This window comes from Tyto alba, unplaced genomic scaffold, assembly GCF_018691265.1.
Source record: "Tyto alba isolate M040663 unplaced genomic scaffold, T.alba_DEE_v4.0 Super-Scaffold_22, whole genome shotgun sequence".
NCBI lineage: Eukaryota > Metazoa > Chordata > Aves > Strigiformes > Tytonidae > Tyto > Tyto alba.
In genome coordinates this window covers 168,808-193,418 of record NW_024881296.1, presented here as the reverse complement: position 1 = coordinate 193,418, position 24,611 = coordinate 168,808, and the positions used below count along the sequence as shown (strand labels likewise).

The 24,611-nt window shown below is 40.0% G+C and overlaps 1 protein-coding gene across 8 annotated transcripts; it reads right to left on the bottom strand.

The window, feature by feature from the left end:
- Positions 1 to 527: 527 nt before the first annotated feature.
- On the bottom strand, positions 528 to 24,611 carry B3GNT2 (UDP-GlcNAc:betaGal beta-1,3-N-acetylglucosaminyltransferase 2). Of its 8 annotated transcripts, none has more exons than XM_032984219.2 (4): positions 24,143 to 24,611; positions 6,418 to 6,542; positions 3,833 to 3,914; positions 528 to 2,989 (listed from the first exon to the last, which is right to left on the bottom strand). In XM_032984219.2, the coding sequence occupies exon 4, from the start codon at positions 2,978 to 2,980 to the stop codon at positions 1,787 to 1,789; it is 1,194 nt and encodes a 397-aa protein (XP_032840110.1). In that variant the 5' UTR covers positions 2,981 to 2,989; positions 3,833 to 3,914; positions 6,418 to 6,542; positions 24,143 to 24,611; the 3' UTR covers positions 528 to 1,786. The 8 variants fall into 8 exon arrangements, with proteins under 8 accessions (XP_032840110.1, XP_042651929.1, XP_032840107.1 ...); XM_042795995.1 differs by lacking the exon at positions 3,833 to 3,914 and adding an exon at positions 3,477 to 3,603; XM_032984216.2 differs by lacking the exon at positions 3,833 to 3,914.

Here is a 24,611-nt window from a genome sequence, read left to right as displayed (position 1 = left end):
GCACGGTCCATCTTCAGCTCCACTGGGGTCGATGTGAACATCTACAGAACACAAAAGTGGAAGACCAGACCACCTCACCTCTCCTCAAACAAAAAAAGCACCACATTTGTTCTTCAAGGTAAACAAAAGAACAAGCAAGCAGGTGAAGAAGCCAAAAAAGTTGCAGCTGCCAAGTTATTTCCAACAAAAATTAAAGTGCTAGCCGTTCAATCCATTCCTTGACTCATTTCAATGGTACAAGTGGCGTTATTGTACAGACAACTATTTCTGTATGTACTATTTTTCCTAGGGCACTTAGTGTTCCCTTGCTTTTGCCGGCGTTGTCCATCGATTACAGCATCTAAGAAACGCACGCACAGTTGCGAGTGTTTTCTTGCTAGCCCGCTACGTAAGCATCAGAGAAAGTTGCCGAATAAAGCCGCCTTCTGCTTCTGAACTTCTGAACCGTACTGTTACTGAACGCCTCGCAGCAGAGGGCAACTGCTCTGTAAGTCAACATTATGCCTCAAAGGAAGCAATACAAGAAATATTTAAATCACATTTTATTTTTCAAATTCAAAAATAACAATTAGCTTTATTTAACATGTTACACTTCTCACAGATTTAAAATATCATGCTCTATTTAAATATCTGAGTGACAACACTATACAAATAAAATGTTACACAAAATATATTTAAGAAAACGTTTTGGTCTTCAATCTGAACAATAAATAGACAGGCACTTCTACATATACAAAGGAAGCAACCACTATTTAGAATAACTCTTATAAGCAAGATGTGGAAATATAGAAGAAGATTTGAGTTTTGAGAACATGTTTAACTCTACATGAGACATCATGCAACTTTAACGTTTGTTTCAAAATTCAAAACTCTTAGGATCTGTACAATTCTAGATTTGCTACCTCTCTGTAGGATATCCAAACCATGCTCGTAAGCAATGTGCAATTTCAGTTATTTGCATCAAACCAAGCTACCTGATCACATTTAGTGCCAAAAGAGAAAGCAAGGACTACCAACCAGAGTAGCTTTTCTCATAAACAACATTATCAATAACTCAGCTTTACCTCACGTAAGTGGGGCAGGGAACAGACCTAACTGTACCCAGTGCCCAGCCCCAAACAAAATCTGCTCTTCCTTGTCCTTATACATTCAGCTCTTTTATGGGGCTTTTCAAACAGTATTATGCCTTTTTTTTTTTTTTGGTAAAAAAAGCATAATTAGTAAAAGAGTAAATCCTTCAGGCACAGGCATGCTTTGCACAAAAGATCCTAAGTAAAGGAAAAAAAACTCTTCTGGGGTGCAAAAAGACTGAAAACGATAAATTAAAAAAAAAAGTCAATAGTTAAAGTCTCATAAGTGTTTCATACTTAAAGTAAAACTACATTCCTCCAATTTGTGAATTTTCAATTTACAGTGGTTTCTACACACCCACACACAAATACTACTCAAGGAGAAATTATCTTCCACCATCACAATTAATGAAAGATGTGTTGCAGTAGGCAATCCCTGTTTCCGATACAGCTAACCAATCACTGACAGCTAGTTACAGCCTTGGAGTCCTTTTTAAAATTAAGACTGATATTGAAACATAATGACCACCACGACAGTGGAAAAGTCGGACCAAGTCTTCAAGCCATTCCCTCAAATTTTAATATTATTCTCATTTTCAAAAGTACAGAAAAAAGTTTCCAGAGAAAATTAAACTGTTAAACAGAGCTTCAATGGTCCACCAAGAAAGTCAGACCCAATCCTGGAAAGTTATTTGGACTTAAGACACTTACGCACATTAACAATTTAAGTGTGGATCTTGCAAGCGTGTCCAAATCTTAATCATTTCTTGAGGTTTTCTACTATGCACTAACATCAAGTTTGTGTAGGAGCATATGTTATTTCTGTATTTCTCTTCGATATCAAATGTTTTGAAGCCTTTGTGTTTTTCCGGAGCAAGCCCAAGCTTCTGAAGGCACATTCCAGTATAAACATCATCAATAGGGTAAAGGAGTACCTGCTCAGATGCATTATTCAATCTTAATGCCAGATCACCAGAGTACAGAAACCCACCACCTCCTGCATATGGAGGATACGAACCTTCATAAACACTTTCTGGGATGTAGTACTTCAATTTTTTTTCTCTATGAGGTCCAGCATCTTTGATCACATCACCTATGAATAAGTCTTTGGCTTTGTCCTTCGATAAGCTCTTCAAGTAATCCAGGATCTGATGCGTATTCACAAAAACATCATCATCACCCTTAAAAATAAACTGGACATCTGCACAACTGCTGCTGACCCATTTAAGAAACAGCACCTCTTTCAGAGTTAAATTGAAGAAAGTGTCTCTGTAGTTCCAGAGGAGAATGTCTTGGTGGGTTTCACTCTCAAATTTTATCATGTCTGAAAGATCAGGAAAATTATCCTCTGGTGGGGTCTGTCCAAGTAAGAAGACCCTTCTGACTGTCACATCCCCTGATTTTATTTCCTTGCCCCAGGATTCCCTAATTGCTTGCCTTCTATCAAAATGGGGTGTAAGTGACTTAATAGCCAGCAGCAGAAAAGGTCTATGTTTGCACTTGTTTGGCTGATCCATTAATAGCGAATAATTTCTACATCTCAGATAAAGTAGAAAGTCTTTGAATCTGTCCGGCAAGTTTGCAAAGTCACTAACCTCTGAAGGTACCCACGGGTCAGGGTCACAGGAACTGAGAACACTTGAGTTAGACACTAAGTTCTCTTCCACAGTCATATTGGAAAGCAAGGTCAGAATAGGGTTGTACAGCAGTTCAAGCTTCTGTTGCTGTTTGTTCCAATAAGCTTTGTGAGGAGTGTATTTTCTCCAGAATTTGCTGCGTGGTATAATAACACGGCCTTTTGCATTTTTCTCTTGGCTGCCGCTCTTTGAGACTTCCACGATCACATAAATAAAAATGTTTACCATCATCAGAATTCCCAGCAGCTTTAATCTTCTGCGTCCAACACTCATTTCTCATATCTGGAAAGAGGAAAAAAATTACAGATTTTTAGCCTTCTTCCTATCAAGTTGTTCATCTCAAAAAAATGCAAACTACTTTCAGATAAAGAACGTTCAAGTTAGTAGCCTAAAAACAGAGGTTACCTACAGCCAAAAAAAGGCAAAAACTAATCTACTCCTAAGACATGCACACCTACAGCTAGCAGGTTTGGCGTTTCATCAGCAGAGAAGAAGCTGGTAAAAATGTAAAACTTCCATTTGCTATTTAGGAATGTTACATCGCATTTCACAGTGCGCCTAAATTAGCCAGCAGGTTTTGCTCCTCATTTAAGCCTCCTTAAAACACTTGACCATGTAATAATTAGAATCTGACCCCTCCGCTTGGCAAAGGCAGCTAGAGAAACTTTTTTTTTCTGCTAGTAAGCTGAGCTTAAGGGTACAGAATAAATTGCTATACGATAAGGTCAGTTATTTTAAGTTTCAAGCCTTCATACTTGCACTCTTTTACCTTCCAACTACATAATGGGCAGAGCTGAATTTGAAAGCATACAATTAGTTTCTGTCCATTTCACTTGGCTGTTCCTTAGGAGAGTGGCTGACAAAACTGGCCAGCTGCATTGATGGCATTCAGATCTCTGCAGACAGAAGAGAACATGAATTTTGGTTTGTGCTTTTTTTGTTTGTTTGTTTGTTTTTGTTTTGTTGTTTTGTTTTGGTTTTTTTTTTTTTTTTCTCCAGCTGGAACAGAAAATGAATGGCAGCGGACAGTGAAAGTGTAATGATTGCTAGGAAGGAAAAAAACTGAAAAGAAATCAAAAAAGGAGAGGTTTCCCATATATGCAAGTTCAGGAACAGTAAGCGTACCTCCCTGTTGTAGCAAAGGTGATTCTGTGACCCATCTCCAGTTTTTACTGAGAAAATGGATCAAACCCTCTTTCTTCCACAGCTGTGGGAATGAAAGGTAAACAGTAGAAGGAGCAACAGCGCGTTCCTCTAAAGTAGTGTTTATCAAACTGTTTACTAGCCCAGGGGTATATCAATGTACAAGCTGCACAAAATTTAACAAGCCATTCTAAATCGGGAAATCAGACTAGAAAATAATTCAGAATGAATAAGAAAGTTAGTAAGACTCCATTTAAGTCAGATGCTGAACTCACCGGCAAAGATGCTTTCATTTGCCAGGAGTAGCAATGATTATTGGAAGACCAGAAAAACCCAGTGAACTAAAGGGTTTGCATTCACTGTCAAAAGCCCAGCTGAAAACACTGCCTCAGAGGTCCTGAAGTCACAGAGGAACAGCAGTCGGGAAGGTACACTCGAGAAGTACACCTTGTACTTGGCTCTTCTTTTCATGTTATTTCCATCCATCACCAGACACCTGAGCTAGACTGACCCTTCGTCTCTTCTGGTTTGACCAGTCTTACTTTCTTTTACTTCTCAGCAAGGTAAACGCAAAATTTAGTAAGAAAGCAACAAGTAAGTAACTGGTGATATTTTGGGTTTTGTTTTGTTTTTTTTTTTTCCCCCCCTCATTTGACCCCAGATTCTCATTAAAACCAAAGGGGATCAAGGGAGGCCACAATATTTTTAAATTTAAGTAAAAAGCCACTCCTAGAAACAATGGACTACTCAGAAAAATCCCTACTCTTCCTTCATTTGACCTCATGTACCATCTGCATATTTATCTTTGTATACGCTCACACCAGATCTACTTTGTTTAATGTCCTGTTCTCAGTTGGCTATGAAGTTTTCTGTTCTAAAGTAGTTGTCTTCTATACCTCAAAGACAAAAAACACACTTATGGTCAGTGCCATCCATCATTTAAGCTAAACAGTTAAATTGTTAGAAAGCACTGGCTGGCCACACAGAGTTCAAAGAAACTTTATCTTCCTTTTTCAACTGCCATAGCAGCTTCCACTAGCAACAGGTATTACGTACTATTTTTCTTCACTTCCCTTTCAGTACACACAAAAATACCGGGGAAGCAGCTGTCCCATGCTCTGTATTATTTTACGTAGTTCAGCATGCACATCAGTGCTTATCCACCCCGTCCTCTACAGCTCTTCTCACTAGAACAACAAATGACATGGCAGTTGACCTATGATCCCAGGACTCCCCAGACAACTGGATGAGAAGCTCCCCCTGGTAATGACTAACAAACACAGGATTGTCAAGAGCTCAGCCAGAGCCTGATTTTCCAGGATATGTAGCACTACACAGCTCACCTGTCACAGCCCCAGTTACTAAACTATGAGTATTCAACACCTCTAAGTCATCTGGATGCTTGACCTGAGACTGTTCTGAAGACAGTGAGACATCACTTGCAGAGACTTTGTTTCAATCACTTAAAATCCTTCAAATCGCTAAGTCTTTTGGGTAAGCATTCAAATTCTGTAACTACAAGATCTTCCTCAATCTTCCTGTTTTTCACTTGTAGCCTTGCAATCCGCTGCAGCAAAGGAGAAAGGGATCGTACACAGAAAAAATCTCCGTTTACTGTTAGACTTGGTAGAACGTTTCATCAGAAAAAGGAGGAGTCTGGCAAAATGACATTGGTTCCACCACACAAAGCACGGTAAATGCTATCAGTCCCACATGTAAATACTACCACTATAATTTTCAATTTAGTTTTTAAAAAGCTATCCAACAGTGGTGATTAATATTTCTGAGAAAACCTAAGTAACAAGTGATATTCATTACCAATACAAATAACAGTTTTAAGACATGATCACCTCCCCCACAATTTTGCATGAAAGCATTCTTCTCTCCTGTAATCAAAAGCAATCTACATGGGGTTTTTTTAGGAGTTTGTTAAAAATAACTCATTAAGAATATCAAATCAATACGAAGGGCTACCAAGTAAGAACTGCTTTGTTAAAGTGTCCTTTTCCTAAACTGGACAATGACAGGTTGTATTAAACACTTATTCACAGCATTAGATTGACGTTCCTGAACTAGGAGCAAATAGAAAACAATCAGACTTCAGAAAGGCTATTTCTATAAGCTGAAATAGAATTCCCAATTTTGCAATTAGTATGTATTAGCTTTAATCATTATACCCAGACAGGAATTGATAAAAGGATGCCAGTTTGGAATTTCACATCAAGTGAACTGGATTTATCACAAAACACAGTATTACAATCCCCATCACTATGTGGGGGTGGGGTTGTGCTGCATTTGTAATATTGTTGCTAGTGGAGGGTTTTGGTTTTCTGTTTTGGGTTTGTTTTGGTTTTTTTTTTTTTTTTTTGGTGCTATGTTTCCACTTCCTCCCCCCCTCCCTTTAAACACCCACAGCCCACATCTCAAGACCAATCTAATTTCTTCATCGGCTTTGCTGACCCTGCAACGATTGACCAAAGTGCCAGCACGATGGGGATTTTGTGCGCTGGGCAGCTTGCTAAGGAGCAGCATCACAGAGTACAAGACAGCGCCCATTTCCTACTTACAGCTTTGCGACAGCAATCTGGACAGATCACAAGAACTTTCTCCTATTCCAGTAATAGCTTCTTCTATCAGCATTAATATTACAAAAATTCCCAGCTGCTTCCTTTGACTGCTGAGGATGGAAGATCTGTTAGGGAAGCCAAAAACAAACTACAAGTGATTTGGTTCATACTTACATCTATCCGATGCATTTTTATACTAGTTTTGTTGAAGAACCAAGATGAGCAGTATAAATCAATACTCCATTTGAAAAATTTTTGCTACTTTGGGTGTTAAAAAACAAAAAGGCTGGAACACTTAGCCAGCTAGCACAAAAAAAAAACAGAACACAGAAGTAAACACTACGTATTGGTAAAGCAATTCACAGTACGCAAAGAACCTCAGGAACAGAAAATCATGCAAAAATTTATTCTAGCTTCAGTGAGTAAGGTGAAGAGAGCTACCTACACTCAGAGGTGATCTGACACACAGTTTTTCAATGCCTGTTTTAAATTTCTCAGCTACACTGATATGAAGACAGTTTTAGCAATCCATTCAAGTTTGCACAAATCAGAGTTCTGCTTATGCAACTTCCAGCTGCACAGTTATGCATCAGTATCACTGCATACATACAGTCTATTTGTTCAAAGCCTTTAGAAAACATCCATGTGGTTAGGAAAAAAAAGGTTAACATTAACCATACTCTGGATAAACCAAGGTTCTGCTACAGACACAATATTTGGAAAGATTGATTCTGAAGGAATGTGGGGGGAAAAAGGGAGGAGTAGTCCTCTTCAGCTCCACTCCACTCTTACACTTTGCTGCAGTCAAAACTAAGGTATTGATAGAAGGGAACAGATTTATAGAGCCACAAAAGCAGCACTGGGCTCAAGAGATGGATAGAAAAGGCAAGCCAGCAGAACCTGAAAGGAAAATCTGCCTCACTGTGGGACCAGGCAGTAATCAATAAAACAAGATGAACCACAACAGAAGAAAACAGGTATTACAAAACAGCCATGAGCTACAAGAAAAGATTCCAAATGTTCAAAAAGCTTCAAGTCCAAATAACATTAATGTAAAACGGTGAGAAGCTGTTCACAAGTTGTTTTTAAACAGTATTGTTTGAAGCTTTATCTCAAGAGTGAATGTATTCCAGAAAACCTGTAAGGAACCTGTTCAGAAGTCTAGAAGAGTTAGTACGAAATTCATAGAACCATTCTGAGCTGGAAGGGACCCACGAGGAACACCGAGTCCAACTCTTGACTCCACAGAGGGCAACCTAAGAGATAAACCATATAACCAAGAGTACTGTGCAAATGTTTCTTGAATATCCAAGTACGTGCACTCCATCCAGCTCCAGGCATTAATTATACAAGAGACACTCTTTTCTGGAGGCAAGATTTTACACAAACAGGGGCCATGATGCCCCCGACAAAAGACAAGGGTTATATCTGGAAGAGGCCAAGCTCAAGGTCAAAACAAAAAACAAGGACATCTAAGTGTACCAGCCCCTCACTAAGGAGACGTGCGATACATCAGTTTGAACTTTTCACACTGGAGTTAGCATCCTGCAGGATTCTGATTAACCGTGTTACAGCACTTGATTTTCTGTAATGATTTCACAAAATTAGTGTGTGAAACAATGATGGTTAAAACTTTTTTTTTAAACTGATGCTACTAAGACTTTGCTGTGCACAAAACCAAGCCTGAATCTCTACTGAGGTTTAGCCATAGGTCACAAAAAGGCAAGAGAAAGAGGCAGACATTGCGAAGTGGCAAAGAAAACCCAAAATACGCAAGTTCAGAAAAAGCAATCCTCTCTAAGATAAAGACAATAAAACACGGTGGACTCAGATGATGCACTAACTAGTCCTCTATAGCAAAACGTCAAAACACACACACCTAGGTTTGCAGTCACCAAGAGCAACCTATCATCAATCCAAACAGGATTTCTAAAGACTTGGAACTTGCTTCAATATCCACATTTTGGCAGATGCTAGACATTGCCCTGAACTGTGAAGCAGTTTTTCTTTCCTACAGTTTTTAAGCAAGCTGCTACTTCATTTGACTTGGAGATGTTACCATAGATGGTAAAAACCTTTAAGATAGGACAGACAGGTGCTCTTTTGGAAATACCAAAGGAGGGCATTGATAAGCATGAAAGCAAGGGGCAAATGGATAAATTCTGACAGTCAATCCAATCAATTTTACCAATGAAGCAAGAAAAAACCTCTTTCCTGAAAAGTCAGATCAAGTTTGTATCTAACTTACTTCATTCTGCTTATATTCAACAAAACACCCACTGAGCGTTTAAAATACCAGATGATTAACTGCTTGCTTACATGTTAACTGAAATATCATGAGACAACTTCAGGAAAGCCACTTTCCTAAATAAGTAGAATTTTCTTTTATTCCAGGTTTCTATTTAGCAACCTGACTATCAAAGAACCACATATTCATACACAAAATACTGATCATATTTCTTGATTGTTATTGATGTTTAAGTTCCTAATAAGTAGGGGCCTCTTACTAAGATGTCCAATTGCTGCACATTGAAGCTTCTTCTGCAGCACTACACACTTTCTCAGTCTCTGCAGAAACAAATATCCATCCCCAGCTCCCCCTTGCAATGAGTGCATCTATAGCATGAAACTGAAAACCAAGCCTTCAGAAGGGAGCTAATAAAGGGAAAGCAACTGTTACCTCGTGTGCCTTAATACTGACTGAAAAGCCATCTTCCTTGCTCTTAAGTACCAAAGCCCATGATAAATTATGCAATCAGATTGCTGGTGACTATTCAAAACTTAACACCTACAAAGGTATTAGTTGTTATTGCAGGAGGGCTCCACCATTTCCGTTTTGAATGAAGGGATAAATTTTATTAACCCCACCACTGGGCACGATGCGATGCAACACCACTCAATAAGGATCCTTAAAAGCAGTTTCAGGTTGCCAAGTAGGTGCAGAGTACAACCCTGAACAGCACAAGGGTGTTAGGTGGCATTCAAAAGGCAGCATAGCCTGTGGTAGCACAGTGAGCCATGCTGCGTTCCACTGCACAGCACGGGCATACCCATAAACTTTTCCAGCAAGATGAAGAAAATGCAGTATTCCTGTTTATCACATAAAGGAGGAAAGTTTCAGGAAGCAAAAGACAGGTAAGATAACAGCCATTTTCAAGGTTATAGTTCTATTTTAAAATAAGTTTAAATGGTGTTTCTAGATGTACCAAACGACTGTTTCTTTATTCTAAGATGACTCCTTTGTTATTAAAACATTTTTCCTCTATGCTTTTGCTTATTAATGATATTTATTAATCTCAAGTCTCAACATGAAAGCTCAATAGCAGTAAAAGCTGTGACCACCAGTGAACAATCTCAACAGCAGCATATCATACAGATTTGCAGCTAAGCAAACCACCCAAAGCAGAGCTCCCTTAAAACAGCTTGCATATTTAGCACTAACAATTAACAGTTCCCCTGGGAAAGCAATACCAGATAACATGATGCAGACAATCTCAGGTGGCATTCCCTCCCACACTGCACATACCTGGCACCAGCATTCCTGAGCCAGCAAAATGCTCCACAGCAGATGCAGCCATAGCAGCAAATCTGTACTTCGAGGCACTAAACCAAACCTAGGCAGGGTCACGCAACCCCAGAATGAAAGAAAACCAATACTTTTAACCAGACTACCTGCCTCAACCCTTGCCTCTTGCAGCAGTTCCAGACTGTGGATCCACAAGCAGCTGAACCGATCTAATCGCCTAACCCCTCCTTTTAATGGGGACTTTCTCCTCCTCCTCTTCTGACTCTAAGAACTCAGGCCCAATCCCTCCCTCGCACTGGCTCTGGTGCTCTGCCAGGCCTCTCCGTGAATCAATTCACATCACTAACCCAGCAGAAAAATAACAATGACCAGAGATGCACACCAGATAAGCACCACAACAGCTACAGTGAAAGTACAGAGCAGAGAGAAGGGGAGCAGACAGATCTCCCCTCTTCAGCAGGGATGACAACACACCAGGAACTGAACCTTGGTTCTGAAGCCATAATCCCCTTCCACCCTCTGACAAGAGGCTATCTAGCAGCATAGCAACAACATTATACTTATACCCTGGTGCAAAAAGTCATACAACGTCAGTCTTTGAACAGCTCGTGCGGATGCAAGGTAAAACAAGCTAACTTTTCCACCTCCTTCAAATCTGACAGAAGCCATGACCTTTAACTGCAAATACTTGTATCTTCTACTGAAGACAGGAGTTATGCTGTACTTTCTAAGTGGGCTGAGTAACCTGTCTACATTATTTTACTGCCAAACCCAAACATTAAAAGTCCATTTACTCTCTGGGGCTGACAAAAGATAAGATAATCTTATTACCTGTGTGTATTATACCTACCACTTTACTGGTTCAGGAATAAGCTTTCAGGAATAAGCTATCAGGAATTTGGCAAAACAAAGCTGTAATTCGGGTATCTAACAGATACTACCACCTTCCTTTCTTTGCAGAGACTAGCTGTAACTGGGGCTATGGCAGGCTTGGATCTCACCACGTAACTTCATTCTGAAGCCTGATATCCCTTATAGCAGCTGTATATGAAGCACAGCTTCTGGTAATGCTAGCGACAGTGCACGCAATAGTGACACTCGTTCTGAAGATAATTTTTAAAATTACTTTTAAACATATCGCAAGCCATATGCAGTCCCTCTAACCTCCTGTGAGATGCATCAGTTCTCTTAATACCTCAACTCTGTTCAGTGAGTCAAAAGAAATTCCCGGATTGAGCAACAACAAGAGTGTGAAGATGTTAAGAGCCCCAGGCTGTTATAAAAAGTCTGAGCTATTTCCAGCTTTAAAGAAGTTGAACACTCTCTCAATATATATTTTTAACTACACACAATAGTATCTCTTTTTCCCCTTAGAGCTTACACAAGTCCACACTTACACAATAGTAATTATGAACATTTTATGAACTGACAAATATTCAACAAATTATCAGTACTCTGCTTCTGCAGAAGCACGCCACAACCATTACCACTGAATAACAGTCAAGGTTTTCTGTGTTCTTCAAACACCACAGTCAGCCTGAAACAATGTTCCAGTTGGAGGAAGGTTACCAAGATAACAACACACTACACAAAGCATCAAAAACCAGAATGAAATTCAGAGCAGTTAATGTTTACTTTGACAACAGTTTTAATTAATTGCATCCATACCTGCTTTGAGCCATCTTCCAGCATATTATTTAGTTTTGGAAGAAATTCTACACTTCCAATATTTTAATACAAAGACACCACTGCAACCTGGGCATGGAATTTCAAGATCCAATTAAGTAGCAAGACGCAGCTCAAGGCATAAAGAACTCTAAAGAGTTTGAAATAAAAGCCAATCTAACTTCACATTCTGTTTCCTACTAGTTATCTTCAGCACATTTGTACATTTTGTTCAAAAACACCTAAAAGCAAACCCAAAACCACCCCACCAAAAAAACACACCCCCTAAGAAACCAATGGTACAGTGAGGCACTTCTCTAGTAATACTCCCCAGGTTTTCTGTAGCAGTGTATTAGAAGGACAGGAACTGCATTTGAACCATGTTTCATTACTGTTATTGAACCTAATCTCATTTTGTCCAAGTCCTCTTTGAACCTGTTTATATTTTCAACTTTTATGAATTCCATAATTGATGAATACCTCAATTTTTCATACAGCAAGAACTTGGAATAACTTGCTTTTCTATTACCATGCAAAAGGGGAACCCTTGGAAAATAAAACATTAAAAAAAAAATGCAGTTATTTTCTCTATGCACATTTGCCATACCAGCTATATAATGAACCTTTATCTGTTGTCCTCTGTTTCTTCCTTGCCATAAGAAGTCCTAGTCATTTCACTTCTAGAACTCTTTTGCACCTCCTTGTCTTCTGTCCTCCCCTTCTATTAGGTTATTTTTGATATGGCAACAACAACAAAAAAGCATTCAGTACTTAAAATTCACAAATAAGAATTTAATATATAGTTCTAAAAAAGTCTCCACAATGAGGCTTGGGATAAGGCACAAGCCAGATAGCATACTCAGTCTCGTCAACATAATAAGGAGAGATAATTACTTCCAAAATAACCACAAAATTTGAGAAAAAACACTTACCCACACACATCTCAGGGCATTCATTAGCTTAGAAAGCTTTCTCACTCACAACATCCACACATATAACTGGTTGGCCTAGACCCTCATGGCAGGTGGATGATGCTGAGCTTTTGCCACTTAATTTTTCAGGAAAGTCATCACTGTCTTGGGACCCATATGAAGTTGGTTCTTCTCAATTCAGTTTCCAGCACCCACAAATTTTACCACTAAAATTATCGCTAATCAACACTCATTTTGGCTATCTAGTAAAAAGATTAACTGGATGTGAAGCCTCAATGTTCCTAATATTACACTTAACTAACCTGGTTACTCCCAGACCATGACCTACAATTTCATTGAATGAAGCATACACTGCACAGAATCATAGGCTGTTTAATCAGTTTTGTGCCATGCTTTAAAAGTTACTTTGCTTATCTTCCCTGTGCTATAACTCCTTTCCCAGATGGATTCTGCCCCTCCCTTCTGAAATGGACGGATGAAAACAAGTAATAAAATCCTCATAAATATTAAAATCAATCTGAAATTGCCAGTGTAAGGGAAGATTGTTAGTTGCCAGTCTTCCAACAAAACAAGCATTTTTGTGGTCATCTGCTCAATTCACCTTTTGCCTTAAAGGTACTGCTTCCTTGATACTGTTTTCCACTCCACCTAACTCTCAAACATGCACTTCAGCTGCTTCACAAAGTAGCTTTAGAGTAGCTCCGATAATAAATTTGGGCCCTGGTCAGCTCTACCTCTGCTTTATCTTATAGGTTACAACCTGAACACTATCTTTTCAAGTCCGAAACTGGTACAGAAGGATTGAAGCCTCTTACATGAAAGAAAACAATCGCCAAACTTCAAGCACTGCGTTACCCTAGGCACAGTGACAAAGCTCTCCACTGTCCCCATCCCTCCTTCTCTGGTAGCCCATTTGTAGTCCTGTTCCTACAGAAGGGTTTTCAAATATGCTCTTGTTCTTGCTTTGAAATAATGCCTCTCAGCTTCACTGGTAGTTTTCAGAGAGTTCTACACTGTGGGGCGGGGGGGCTGGGCAATTACAACAAAAACTTCTGCAGCAGCAGCAATACTGGAGCTACCTACAGACTTCAGGAAATAACTGCAATGTTCATTCTCAATTCATTTGGCACATCGCATTTGCAATGACAGGGATAAGAGCTTAGACCCAGCTTCTAAAAATATGCTGAATAAACATATGTCTGCACACAGATGGGTGAAAAACCCTAGTTTCCAACTGAAATGGTGTTAAAAAAAGGGAAAGATATAAACTGTTGCAGCTTCCCCACAGAGAAAATGCCTCACTCCATGTGGCATTTAATCCAGTATCCTACAAAACTTTTTTTTTTTAATGGTTAATACATTTAAGACAAGCTGATCTAATGAACATGTACTATTCAACCCAATGGTAGTTAACTGGCTTGAATAAAAATCTTTTTAAAATTTTTCTAATCATCAAAATTAAGCCCACAAACTATCTTCAACAAACTGAACTTTTGCTATCAGCCAAGGAAAAACTATGGTGAAAATGAAAGAATGTATTTCTAAACTTTGACTGACTTTAACAAGCACTAAAGAAACAGTCCACATCTGAACAGCTCCCTTCTCATTCATTCTTACAGGAGCTACCTTATTATGACGGTGACATTCCAAGAACCCTGTATGGATTATGTTTCCTGCGGCGGATTGAATGCAGCAATTAAAGAATAGACTCAAACAGCACATAAGGTGGAACTTAACATCATCATTGCATTTACTATTTCATAAATAAAAATTATTTTATAAAAACACCTCGTGAGGCTATTAAACAACATACAAATCTTAGAAATGCAAAGGAATATAACTTTATGCTTTATAAAACTTTAAGTGCAGTGGTACATAAAATACATGACATTTTCCCTAAATACAATCTAGAATTGTAACTCAGCCCAGTTTTGTGAATGAACCTCTGCTGGCTTACAGAATAGCAGTTACTATTTTAACTACAGAACAGGTAAATATTTTTCTCCACACAAGCTGATAGTAACTGTCATCTGTATAAACACAAACAAAGCAGCTTTATTAAGTTAGTTATACCATCTCATGTTTCCTATGACCCATAGGACAACTTCAAAATATTCTAAGACCCTGCTTCCAAAAAACCTGTGCAATTACTATAGAAAGAAGGCACAAAGATGTCATCACACATCCCACACAAGTTACATCTCTGAAGTGAAAGAGCATAGCAAGACTCCACTTGCAGCCTCATCAAATCTCATCCAAGTCACAACCACAACCAAGTAGAGAGAACATGTTCCAACAAGGTTCTTCTACAGCATAAACTAGATTTGACCACGCTCCATCATCGGGTCCTACCAAGACTCCAAATCATATAGATTAAGAGTCAGTCTTAATTAGGTAAGGAGATATCCCACAAGCCTGTCAGTAGACAATCAGATTATCATTGAAGCCATCTCTTAGGTGCAATGCAGACAGACCCTGAAGCTATCCGAAGGGATCTGTGATCGCTACAAACATTTAAATTTCTCAGACTACTACTACCTAATGTCAGCAGGTTTATTCTCCACAGTCTTACTTCTCAAAGCAATCAGATAACGCACAACGTTTAAAGGCATTGCTCAAAGCAGTTATGTCAAGATGAAATTCAAGAAGTTAACTTGTAGCAGCTTCTGACAAAGAGGTGGGGAAATCCCTCCTACATTAAAGTTTATAAAAGCATAATGAGAATCCCAAAATCCCTACCCCTAATAGCCTACTTGACTGCTGTCCTAAGACTACTGACGTCAGCTCCCAACTGTGGTATTAAGACTGAATAGTCCTTTCATTTACTGCTGAATGGTAAATTCTGAATATCATAATCCTAAAATCTTCAGAGTAAGTTATACTACTGCTATGTTTCCTGTCACCATTTCACAAATTCCAGGTGCTTCCCTCCCTCTAGCTCCTCAAACAGGAAAGAGAAGTTACCAGAACATCACCTTTTAAAGTATGCTATTTAAAATAACATCCATGAAACAAGTTTTGTTGACCTTTATATTGCTGTTTAGAAATATTGCAGCAACACCCATGAAGTTTGCATCAAGTTATCTTTACAAAGTAATTCAGGACAATAAAAACTTATTTTTAACTTAATTAAATCCAGTTTATGTGAAAGTCCTGCCTGACAGAATACTTACAGATGGAAGAGACATCACCCGATGTCCACTATCTCAAACTGAACACTTTCAACCCTGCACCAAACTGATAATCACAAAACCTTCAACTGGAGATCAATCCATTTTTTCAGCCATTTTTAATTAGAATGCCAGCTACCAGTAAATCACACAGATCATCCCAACCCTGCCTATATTTTAAGTTATTATAGGTGTCTCTCACAGAAGGTCTGGGTTTAATTAAGATATTTAATATTGTGTACCTATTGAATTCAACGCAAGTTAGGTCTAAATATATATTTTTTACCTGGTAAAATGAAATCCTTGGATTGGCTGAAAGAACGTTCAGTTCATATTTGAATTGTTTCAAGTGTTCCTATAGAAGATCAAGGTACATGCAAAAAAAGCCCTCTGGTCATTATGAAAAGTTTTCTGTAAACTCAATCCCAGGTTTAACGTATATTCCAATTTTTCTACTGGTATAAACTACTTGAGTTTGTGGTCATGATTTTCTACAGGGATTAAAAAACCCAACAGCACTCCACATGTACTCTACACTTACACAGGCGATTGAAACCATAGCAGCGTCCCTATAAATCAATACATTGTGCTAATATTGCCATTGTATACTGGCATACCTGCAGCCATACTAAACATCTGTGAAGGTGTTCCTAACTGCACATGCAAAATAATTTGTGATTAAAAAAGTTTGGTTTCTTTGTTTAAGAGCAAAAAGGGTGTGGGGTTTTGGATTTTTTAATAATTGAGATTTCACACTGACAACCAAGGATAAGATCTCAACTTGCTATAAAAACTAGTATTAAAGTTTAATACCTCAGTATTTGAGGGCCCACAATAGTGGAAGTGACCTGTTTTTTCCCAATCCAGTACACACAAACACACACACAAAAAAAAAAAATAACAACAAAAAAAAACCCACAAAGAAACACACAATAAAGCACATGTCATTCTAAGGTCAGTTCAAGCTTTAGAATTATGACATTGTGCAGTTTGTTAGGAATAACCCCAAGCTGCCAGCTTCTGATTTATGAACTTCAGTTTTTATGTACCTTTGAGAAGGCTTCAGCTTGAACAAATAGTAAATTATGAAGAATCAAGAGAAGAGGTTTAACTGAGTGGCAGCAGATAAATATTTATTGGAAGAAAATGAACTGTCATTCATCACATGGATTACCAGTCAGGGGGTACAGTTCCATAGCAGTTTAAAACAGTTTCAGTCATGGCTGACACATTCCTGTAATTTATTCTTTCCCCTATGAACTACACAGGCCCATCCCACCTTTGCACGGATTTGACTGTGATGAGTCAGTTAAGGAGCTACAGAGGATGATAAAGAACCTCGCAATAAAGCAGCAATTAGTTTTCAGCTGGCTGACGTCACTAGATCTGCTTGCCACTGTGCTGCACAAACACCAGGAACAGTGCAGGAGAGGGAAGACTCACAAAGCCACAGCAAATCACGCCTTCAATCAGCTTAAGCTTTCATGTGCCAGCACACCGCTGCTGCTGCAGCCTGACACTACTGCTCTTGTTCCCACCTTCATCCGCAGAGGTCCCGCAGGCAGGGCCAGAAAAGCACCAGCACTGGTCCACCAGAAGCAGCTAGCCTTTGGGCAACCTCAACCATAACAAGACACACCTTGAGGTTTGAATTTCTCTAACACTTTTTGTAATCAAGTCAGTTGGTTAGCTGTTGAACTTGCACAACCCACCCATTTCCGCTAGTCCTAGAGTGGTTTGCTTGAGTATTATCTTCCCATAATTATCAGAAAGCCAAGGAAAGGCATAATGAACTACCTTCCTCCCAGATATCCAGCATGTGGCTCGATGCTAGTTCTGGTAATAAAGAATGGGCAACACACTGAAAGCATCAGTCAGGTTCGCAGTGGACATTTTAAAAGATAAAGCCTGCTGGAGAGGCACTGTCTTACGCTGTATTTGAAATTTTAAAAGTGATTTAGCATAGATATTTCAAGAGGCAGATAACCAGAATTTCCATAAACAAGACAACTCATGTCCTCCTGGCACCTCTTCCAGCTTATCTTAAAACCAGTAATAACTACTGCCTTAACCATATTCCAACCACCTTTATGTCTGCATAGAGAGCATTCACTATTTAGTCAACTAACAAACATGTCCTTTAAGCACCATACTTCAAAGTTGTACCTCTGCTTTGTCCTCTTGCCCACGTTACAAGCCACACTACTAAAAACTATGATTCAAAAGCGAAGACATTATAATTTGGTATGTCTAAATGAGGTTACTGCCCCTAATGTCTACTGCCCTTTTGGGTTAAAATAAACAGACACTGGTTTTCAATTTGACTTCCAGGAGACAGTGGCAGGGTGATGGGATATGCAGCTGGGACAGTAATCTTCCCAGGCATCTCAAATCACCTTTCCCTACAAGTGCTATGCCTTTACTCAAAAGTCAATTCAAAACGAATTCATACTGTGACTACTGAGGTCAGAATTCCAGGATCTGCCGCTGAGCTTACAGTACTGAACTAAATAAAAGAATACAAACCCTGCATTTCAAAATGCAAATACATGAAAATACTTTTGTCTTTAATTGGTTTTGGTTTCAAGTGTGATTAATAAGTACAGGAAAAAAAGGTTTTTCATCTTTCTGAAGAATTCATTTAAAGTTCAGAAAATCAGTGGAATTTTAAGTAGGGAAGGTCATTTTCCCCTTCAAATTTGTAAAACGTAAAATACAGATCTCATTCCAGCCTACCAAGTTCCAGGAAAAGGTAACAATTTCTCCAGCAGTTTTAGGCAGATAAAGATGCATATAAGTACCAGGAAGATTTTGTAAAAGATCTTTAAGCAGATTAGGCAGCTAACTCCCATTTTTGTTAATGGCAGATGAGCACCTAACCCGATTAGATTTCTAAATCCAAGCAGAAGCCTCTTCTGTATCTGTTACCTGCACACCAGTGCAAAGTATCCACTACATTTCAGAGTGGTTTGAGTAATCAACTTCAAGCTGCTCTGCATGTCTCAATTGTTTTCATTCAAAACCAAATCAACAATATGTTTTCAATAACATTCTCCATCCCAAAGACAGCCTCCCATTTCCCAACATTCAAATATCAGATTAAAAAATATCATTGCTCAAGATGAAAAAGCGCTAAATTCAAGGTACACTGTGTCATTCATCTGCACTGCTCCTTAAACGGAATTTAAAAATCCCACCCTTCCCCAAGTCCATGAATTCCCACGTTTGCACAGCTCACTGCGTTACACTACGCATAATCCCGAAGACAAGCAAACTAAGGTTATTTCGCAACCCACTTGATTCCTCAATTCAGTTCGCAACACAGCTGCACAAACAGCTACACCGGCCCAAGAGGAGCTCTGCAGACAGGAGCTCTGCTTTAGCCGCTGCGCCTCAAAACTGCACGGGCCTACGGAAGGATGCGATGGGCAGGAACCCGGCGCAGACACCTGCGGCAGGAAGCCGAGCATCCCACACGCACAGGCACCTTAGCAAGGCACGTAAACTTTCAATACCACACTGCTACTGTAAATTTTAGACCAATACGTATATCCTCTGGTGGATCATAAACCACTGAGCCATTGAGAATTAGTCTTTTATAGAAAAATAATAAAATTAGTCGTCCACAAAAAAAAAAAAAAAAAAAAAAATCGAGATTTCTTGCTCATTAGATCTAGACAGTTGTCTTACAAATTAAGTGATTTAGTCAATGGGCTCTCAGAGCAACTCTATGAGCTCAAGATGAAGCAGCTGCTAAATTTCAGAAGTTACTCACAAAGATGAACAAAACTAGTTGTAAGTTAAATGCTTTTCAACTCTTGCTATTGTATTTCTCTCAAACTACAAAGCTTTCTTAACCAGCTGCTGGTGAAATTGTTCCATCAATTCTCCCTTTAAAAATCTCAGGACCACACCCATCACACACTGGGATTCTTCTCTTTATTTAAATGCTAATTGCTTCTCATGACACATCCATTCAATCATTCTTTTGCACAGTTTATCACAAGACATTTTAATGATCCAGTATTCTCACTGGGTTTTACATGATCTGGAGGCTTGGGGAGGTTTACTCACTCATCTTTTAAATCCTAAAGGGCCCAAAGAAATCCGTGAAAAAGATGTAAGAGAAGCGCAGGATCAAGCCCAAGATACCTGTTAGTTCTTCCTATGTAAAAAGCAAAGTGTACCTGAACAGATCCGAGATATTTATTCCTCAACTTTCAGCTAGTGACACGTTCCTTCTGCATTAAAATGATGGGAACGGTCTGTATTTCATTATATCATCATCATCTTTTCTTGGTTACTTTTTACTGGTTTTTAAGCACATAAGGATTGTGCAAAGCAACTGGTGAATTAGTAGTAGACTGATAAAAACATTTAAATATGTATTTGTGAGGTCAGAACATGGCATAACAGGGAAATTACATTAGCAATTTTTGTTAACTGTACTCACAGGCACAAATTCTTCTCTAAACCATGTGAACCACTTGCCTGAATATAGCCTATGATGCACTAGAAACAAATACTAGTCCTGTGATTTCTCAAGCACACAATCATAACCACCACACCTTCTTCCTAAACTAATTGTTAACATTTGGGTTAAAAATGTTATTTTACAAACAACCATTAAGAATTAAAATTGTGTATACTTGAAAAAGATTTTAAAAGTTTAAATTTGAAAAGTAAATGGCTGTCTACTTGCTTCAAAATTACTTACGTACTTCTGCTGTATAGTAATAGAAAATATAATAAATAGACATAACATGAAAAAAAAATCCCAAACAGGCAACCTTTGAAAGGGACAAAGACAGTTTCAAGCTTTTGGAAGATGATCGATTCTAATGGCCTTCCAGAAACATTAACATGAAAACCAGACACGTTAAAAGGCTCATTATGTTAAGGAAATACATCTTTTTTTCTATATTCTGTGCTTTCAACAAAAAAACACCCCACCAATCAAGCTAAATAAATTATTAAAACCTTGTTGCCACAATAAGTATATTCTTGCCAATAGCTTCCTCCCACCCTGCTCACCCTTTGGCCTATTCTTGACAAGTTTTAGAATTATACAGTTTAAGAAGCTTTAAGTGTGTGACAAACCTACAAGAAACCTACCAGGCTCTACTATTTACAGTGCCAATGCTTCAACTGAAAAAAAGAGACTAATGGGATTTTTGCAGCAGGAAGCATAAGCAAATCCAGTAAAATAGAGAGATCTGGAACGTCAACCCTTGATGCATTTCTGACAAGAGCTGCTCAGTCACTTTCCATCAAAACCCACAAGTCTGACAGCACACAGAAAAAGCCCATCAAGTAACAAACTTCACGAAGTTTCACAAGCTGTCTAAAGTAAAGATTTTACAAGCTAATTTGACACGCTTTTGTCAAAAATCAAGTAATCTGCTGAAAAAGATCAAGTTTCCAAAGAAGCTGGCTGAGGATTTTAATTGATACTGTTCAATCTTTTTCCTCTCTTTTGGTTAATTTGGAGAAATACAGCTACACAGATTTCAGTCAAGCACACAGATCGATGACAAGCCATCCGTGCTTCTTGACTGTTGTGATAATGACAACATTAGCTGTGGTAGGAGACATATGACTATGTCCTATGTTTCAACACCATCAGCACTGACATCGACTGTCTTTTATCAGCACCATTTGTTCTCCTTCAAGTGGTTTTACACAGCCAACAGGAAAAAAAAAAAAAAAATCACTCTCAGAGATAGTCCCACTACAAAAATAGCTGCCCCAGGTGGTTGTAAAATGACAATCACTAAAGGTCCTGCCATTGACTAGTCACCATGAAGGAGTTCTCCTCTGTAAGACTTCATTCTTCAAGGACTCTGATGGGAATGCAAGAAAATGAAGACTCAAATCCTGCATTTTTTTCTTCCACATACAGTGTAACTTATTCATGCAGACAACTGCCTGTAGTTGTCAGCATTGAATACAAAACCACTTTAGCCACTTCTCATTTTTAATCAAAGCCTTTCTGAACAAGCACCACTTTGTAGCATCTTCATTACCCATAAGTATTTTAAAAATTCAGGAGGAGCTTACAGGATATAATAATAAAATTTTTGACCACCAGTGACACCGTTCGTTAGGAACAATCTCTAGGGAGATTACTGAGCTGCATCTATTATGAGACAGGGCATCGGACAGATAGCTAGCACTCCCAGTCACCTAATGCATGACCTTCAAACAAGTCCCTTCAGCAGTGTTACCCTGCTGCTGTACCTAGTTTTCCTCCGTTTTCTTCGTCTATTTATATTACATGAGGAAAAGAAGCAAACAAAAAACCAAGCAAAACCAGTTTACAGATGAGAGTTACCTAAAACAAATTCTAATTTTTAATCACTTTATGCAGTGTCTGTAGCTTCCTTAAAGCCATACAACAGTATTTCACAGCATCTCAGGTAGAGAGCCACACGTTCCAAGCAAGCAGCAAAATCGGGGTTTCCTTTAAGCCAAAAGATTTTGATTCTAATCGTTAACATTTTTAAGGATATGACAAATATTCTGTATTTTAATTCTGCAATATTTTTTTTTTTTAAAAGAGTCTATTCTCTTTTCAAGTTGTTCACGGCCTGGAAAAAAGAAGACATTAGAAATTACATCTGCTGAATGAGAAAAGCTGATTCTCTGTTTTGTTTCCTCCACGCATTTGGTAATAATTTGGAGCTAATTCAATTCCTCCGGTGGTTTCAACAGGCATTAGAGGCTGGGTCACTAAGGTGACAAGGTAGCTGTTGCCAGCAGCCAGTTCCTCGGCTCGTCATCCAAGCAAAGCAGCAATCCGACCATTCACCGGAGTGTCATCTCCTCCCCCACCCGCACACACACCCCTCCGTGACAGCATGAAAATCTGACGCAAAAGCGGAACTGCAAGAAGAACACGAAACCGTTTTAAGCAACTTTAGGAGAGAACTAAATTCGAGGCTGTCTCTCTTTAAGACAGGGGAGGAATAATTAACCAGAAATTTCCTCAAAGGAGAACGCTATAATCATGTTTCCTCAACAACTTTCAGATTATATATTTAGCATGTAATTTTATGCATGCATCCTTCCACATCCAGACTAAACTCGTCTGTGCCCAAACCCACTTTCTGGGTCCAAAATAATAATAATAAAAAAAAAACCAACCCAAACCAGAAAACCCAAAAAACAAACCACAACACCCAGAGGTAAAAAACCCAACCGAACCAAGTAAACAATCTACAGAGTTAAAACTAAACATTAGTGTTTAATAATCAACTTCAACAGCACTGAGCACGTTGGGAAGTCGGACTAAAGGGTTACTCAAGTAACTTTCACCATAAATTTTTGCAGGATGACTAATGAATTGCGAGCTGCAGTGTGGCCACAATCACAGCTAGTAACCTGAAGTCCCCTCCTCACAGGGTACAGTATGTCTCAGGAAGTTTAAAGGATTAAAAAGCATCATCTCGTGAAAGAGCCCATGTTTTCAGGCCACCTCTAGCAAAAATAGTATTTTCCCCCTTTCAGGTTCACCAAAGCCCACACTTTAGAGCCACCACCTCAGCGCTACACTGTATCAGCAAGGTCCTAAGGCTGAGCAGATATTAATAATTAACCTACGCGGTTAGTGCCTCTGAATTAGCTGACCCCAGGAGCTGTGCGAGTCTTCCAGCCCTGCCACCACCCCCGAAAAAAACCCCGCCGGGCGCTCCCGTGCCCGCGTCCTCCCCTCTGCTCCTCTCCTCCAGCCAAGGAGAGGATTGCAGCAGCACCCAGCACTGCAGCAACCCTACGTCTCAGGTTTTCTCTGGGAAAAAAAAAAAAAAAAAAAAAAAACACAGAAAAAAAAATAAACCAACCAAACAACAACTCACGGTTTCAGCATCAACTTCTCCTCCCCACGTTTCAAAAATTAAAAAAAATACAAAATAAATTAAAAAAAAAAGCGACGACGTCGACAAGCACACGGTCATTTAACTCGGCTGAGCTGGCCTAAGTTTCCTCCATACCAACAGATTGCTCCTCTGCCTTCTTCTCGCCGAGTTTGTTGCAACATGTGCCGGCTGCCGATGCTCCTGGGCGCCAGGGCTGGGACTTCGCCTTCGCGTGGTTTAACCCCACCCTTTCCACCGCCTGCCACCTCCCCCAGCGGGGAGGGGGGATAAATTTAAAAAGCCCCCAAAATTCCGGATAAATGCATACGTCTCCGTTCCGAGACGAGACACACACACGCACACACACCCCGTCAGCTTGTAGCCGTCAGTACGCAAATAAACTAGGGAAGCTACGAGGAAGAAAACCTCGCGAGCTGGAAAATGAGGGGAGGTAAAAAATTGAGTTAAAAAATGATTTATTTATGGGGTTTCCCGCCCCCCCCCCCCCGCCCCTCCTCAGCCCTTTTCGCAGTGCCGATCCCCGGCGGAGGCAGCCGAAGCCCCTCACACGCGTACCTTGCCAGGCTGCCGCGGGTCCCCGCCGTGCTTCTTCCTGCTGCCGCCTCCACATCCACCATGCTTTTGTCCGGCCACCGGCTGCCTCTACGCGGCGGGGGTCCCTCCTTCCTCCCCCCCCTCCCCACACACCCCTCCACCGCCTTCCTACGGCCCCAGCGGCCGGCGGGGCTCCATGCCGCGGCCGCGCTCCGCCAGCCCCCGCAGCCGGCGGAGGCTCCGCACCTGAGGGCGATGCCGGGGCGGCGCCACGGAAGGTGAAGTCCCGTCCCGCCGCCTCCCCGCGGGGACGGCTTCCTCTCCTCAAGGAGGGGGATAAGGAGGAGAAGGGGGATACCGGGGAGGGAGAGCTGCGCCGACCCGAGCGAAGCGCTCCCGGTCCCCGGCGGCCGTTGGCGGGAGCGGGAAACGCCCTCACTTGTTGCCCCCCCAAACCCTGTGGCGGCAAACGGCGCGCGCACGCGCCCGC

Bases quoted from the DNA above. Each gene is read 5' to 3' on its own strand.
- B3GNT2 (XM_032984219.2), bottom strand. From the start codon at position 2,980: ATGAGTGTTGGACGCAGAAGATTAAAGCTGCTGGGAATTCTGATGATG.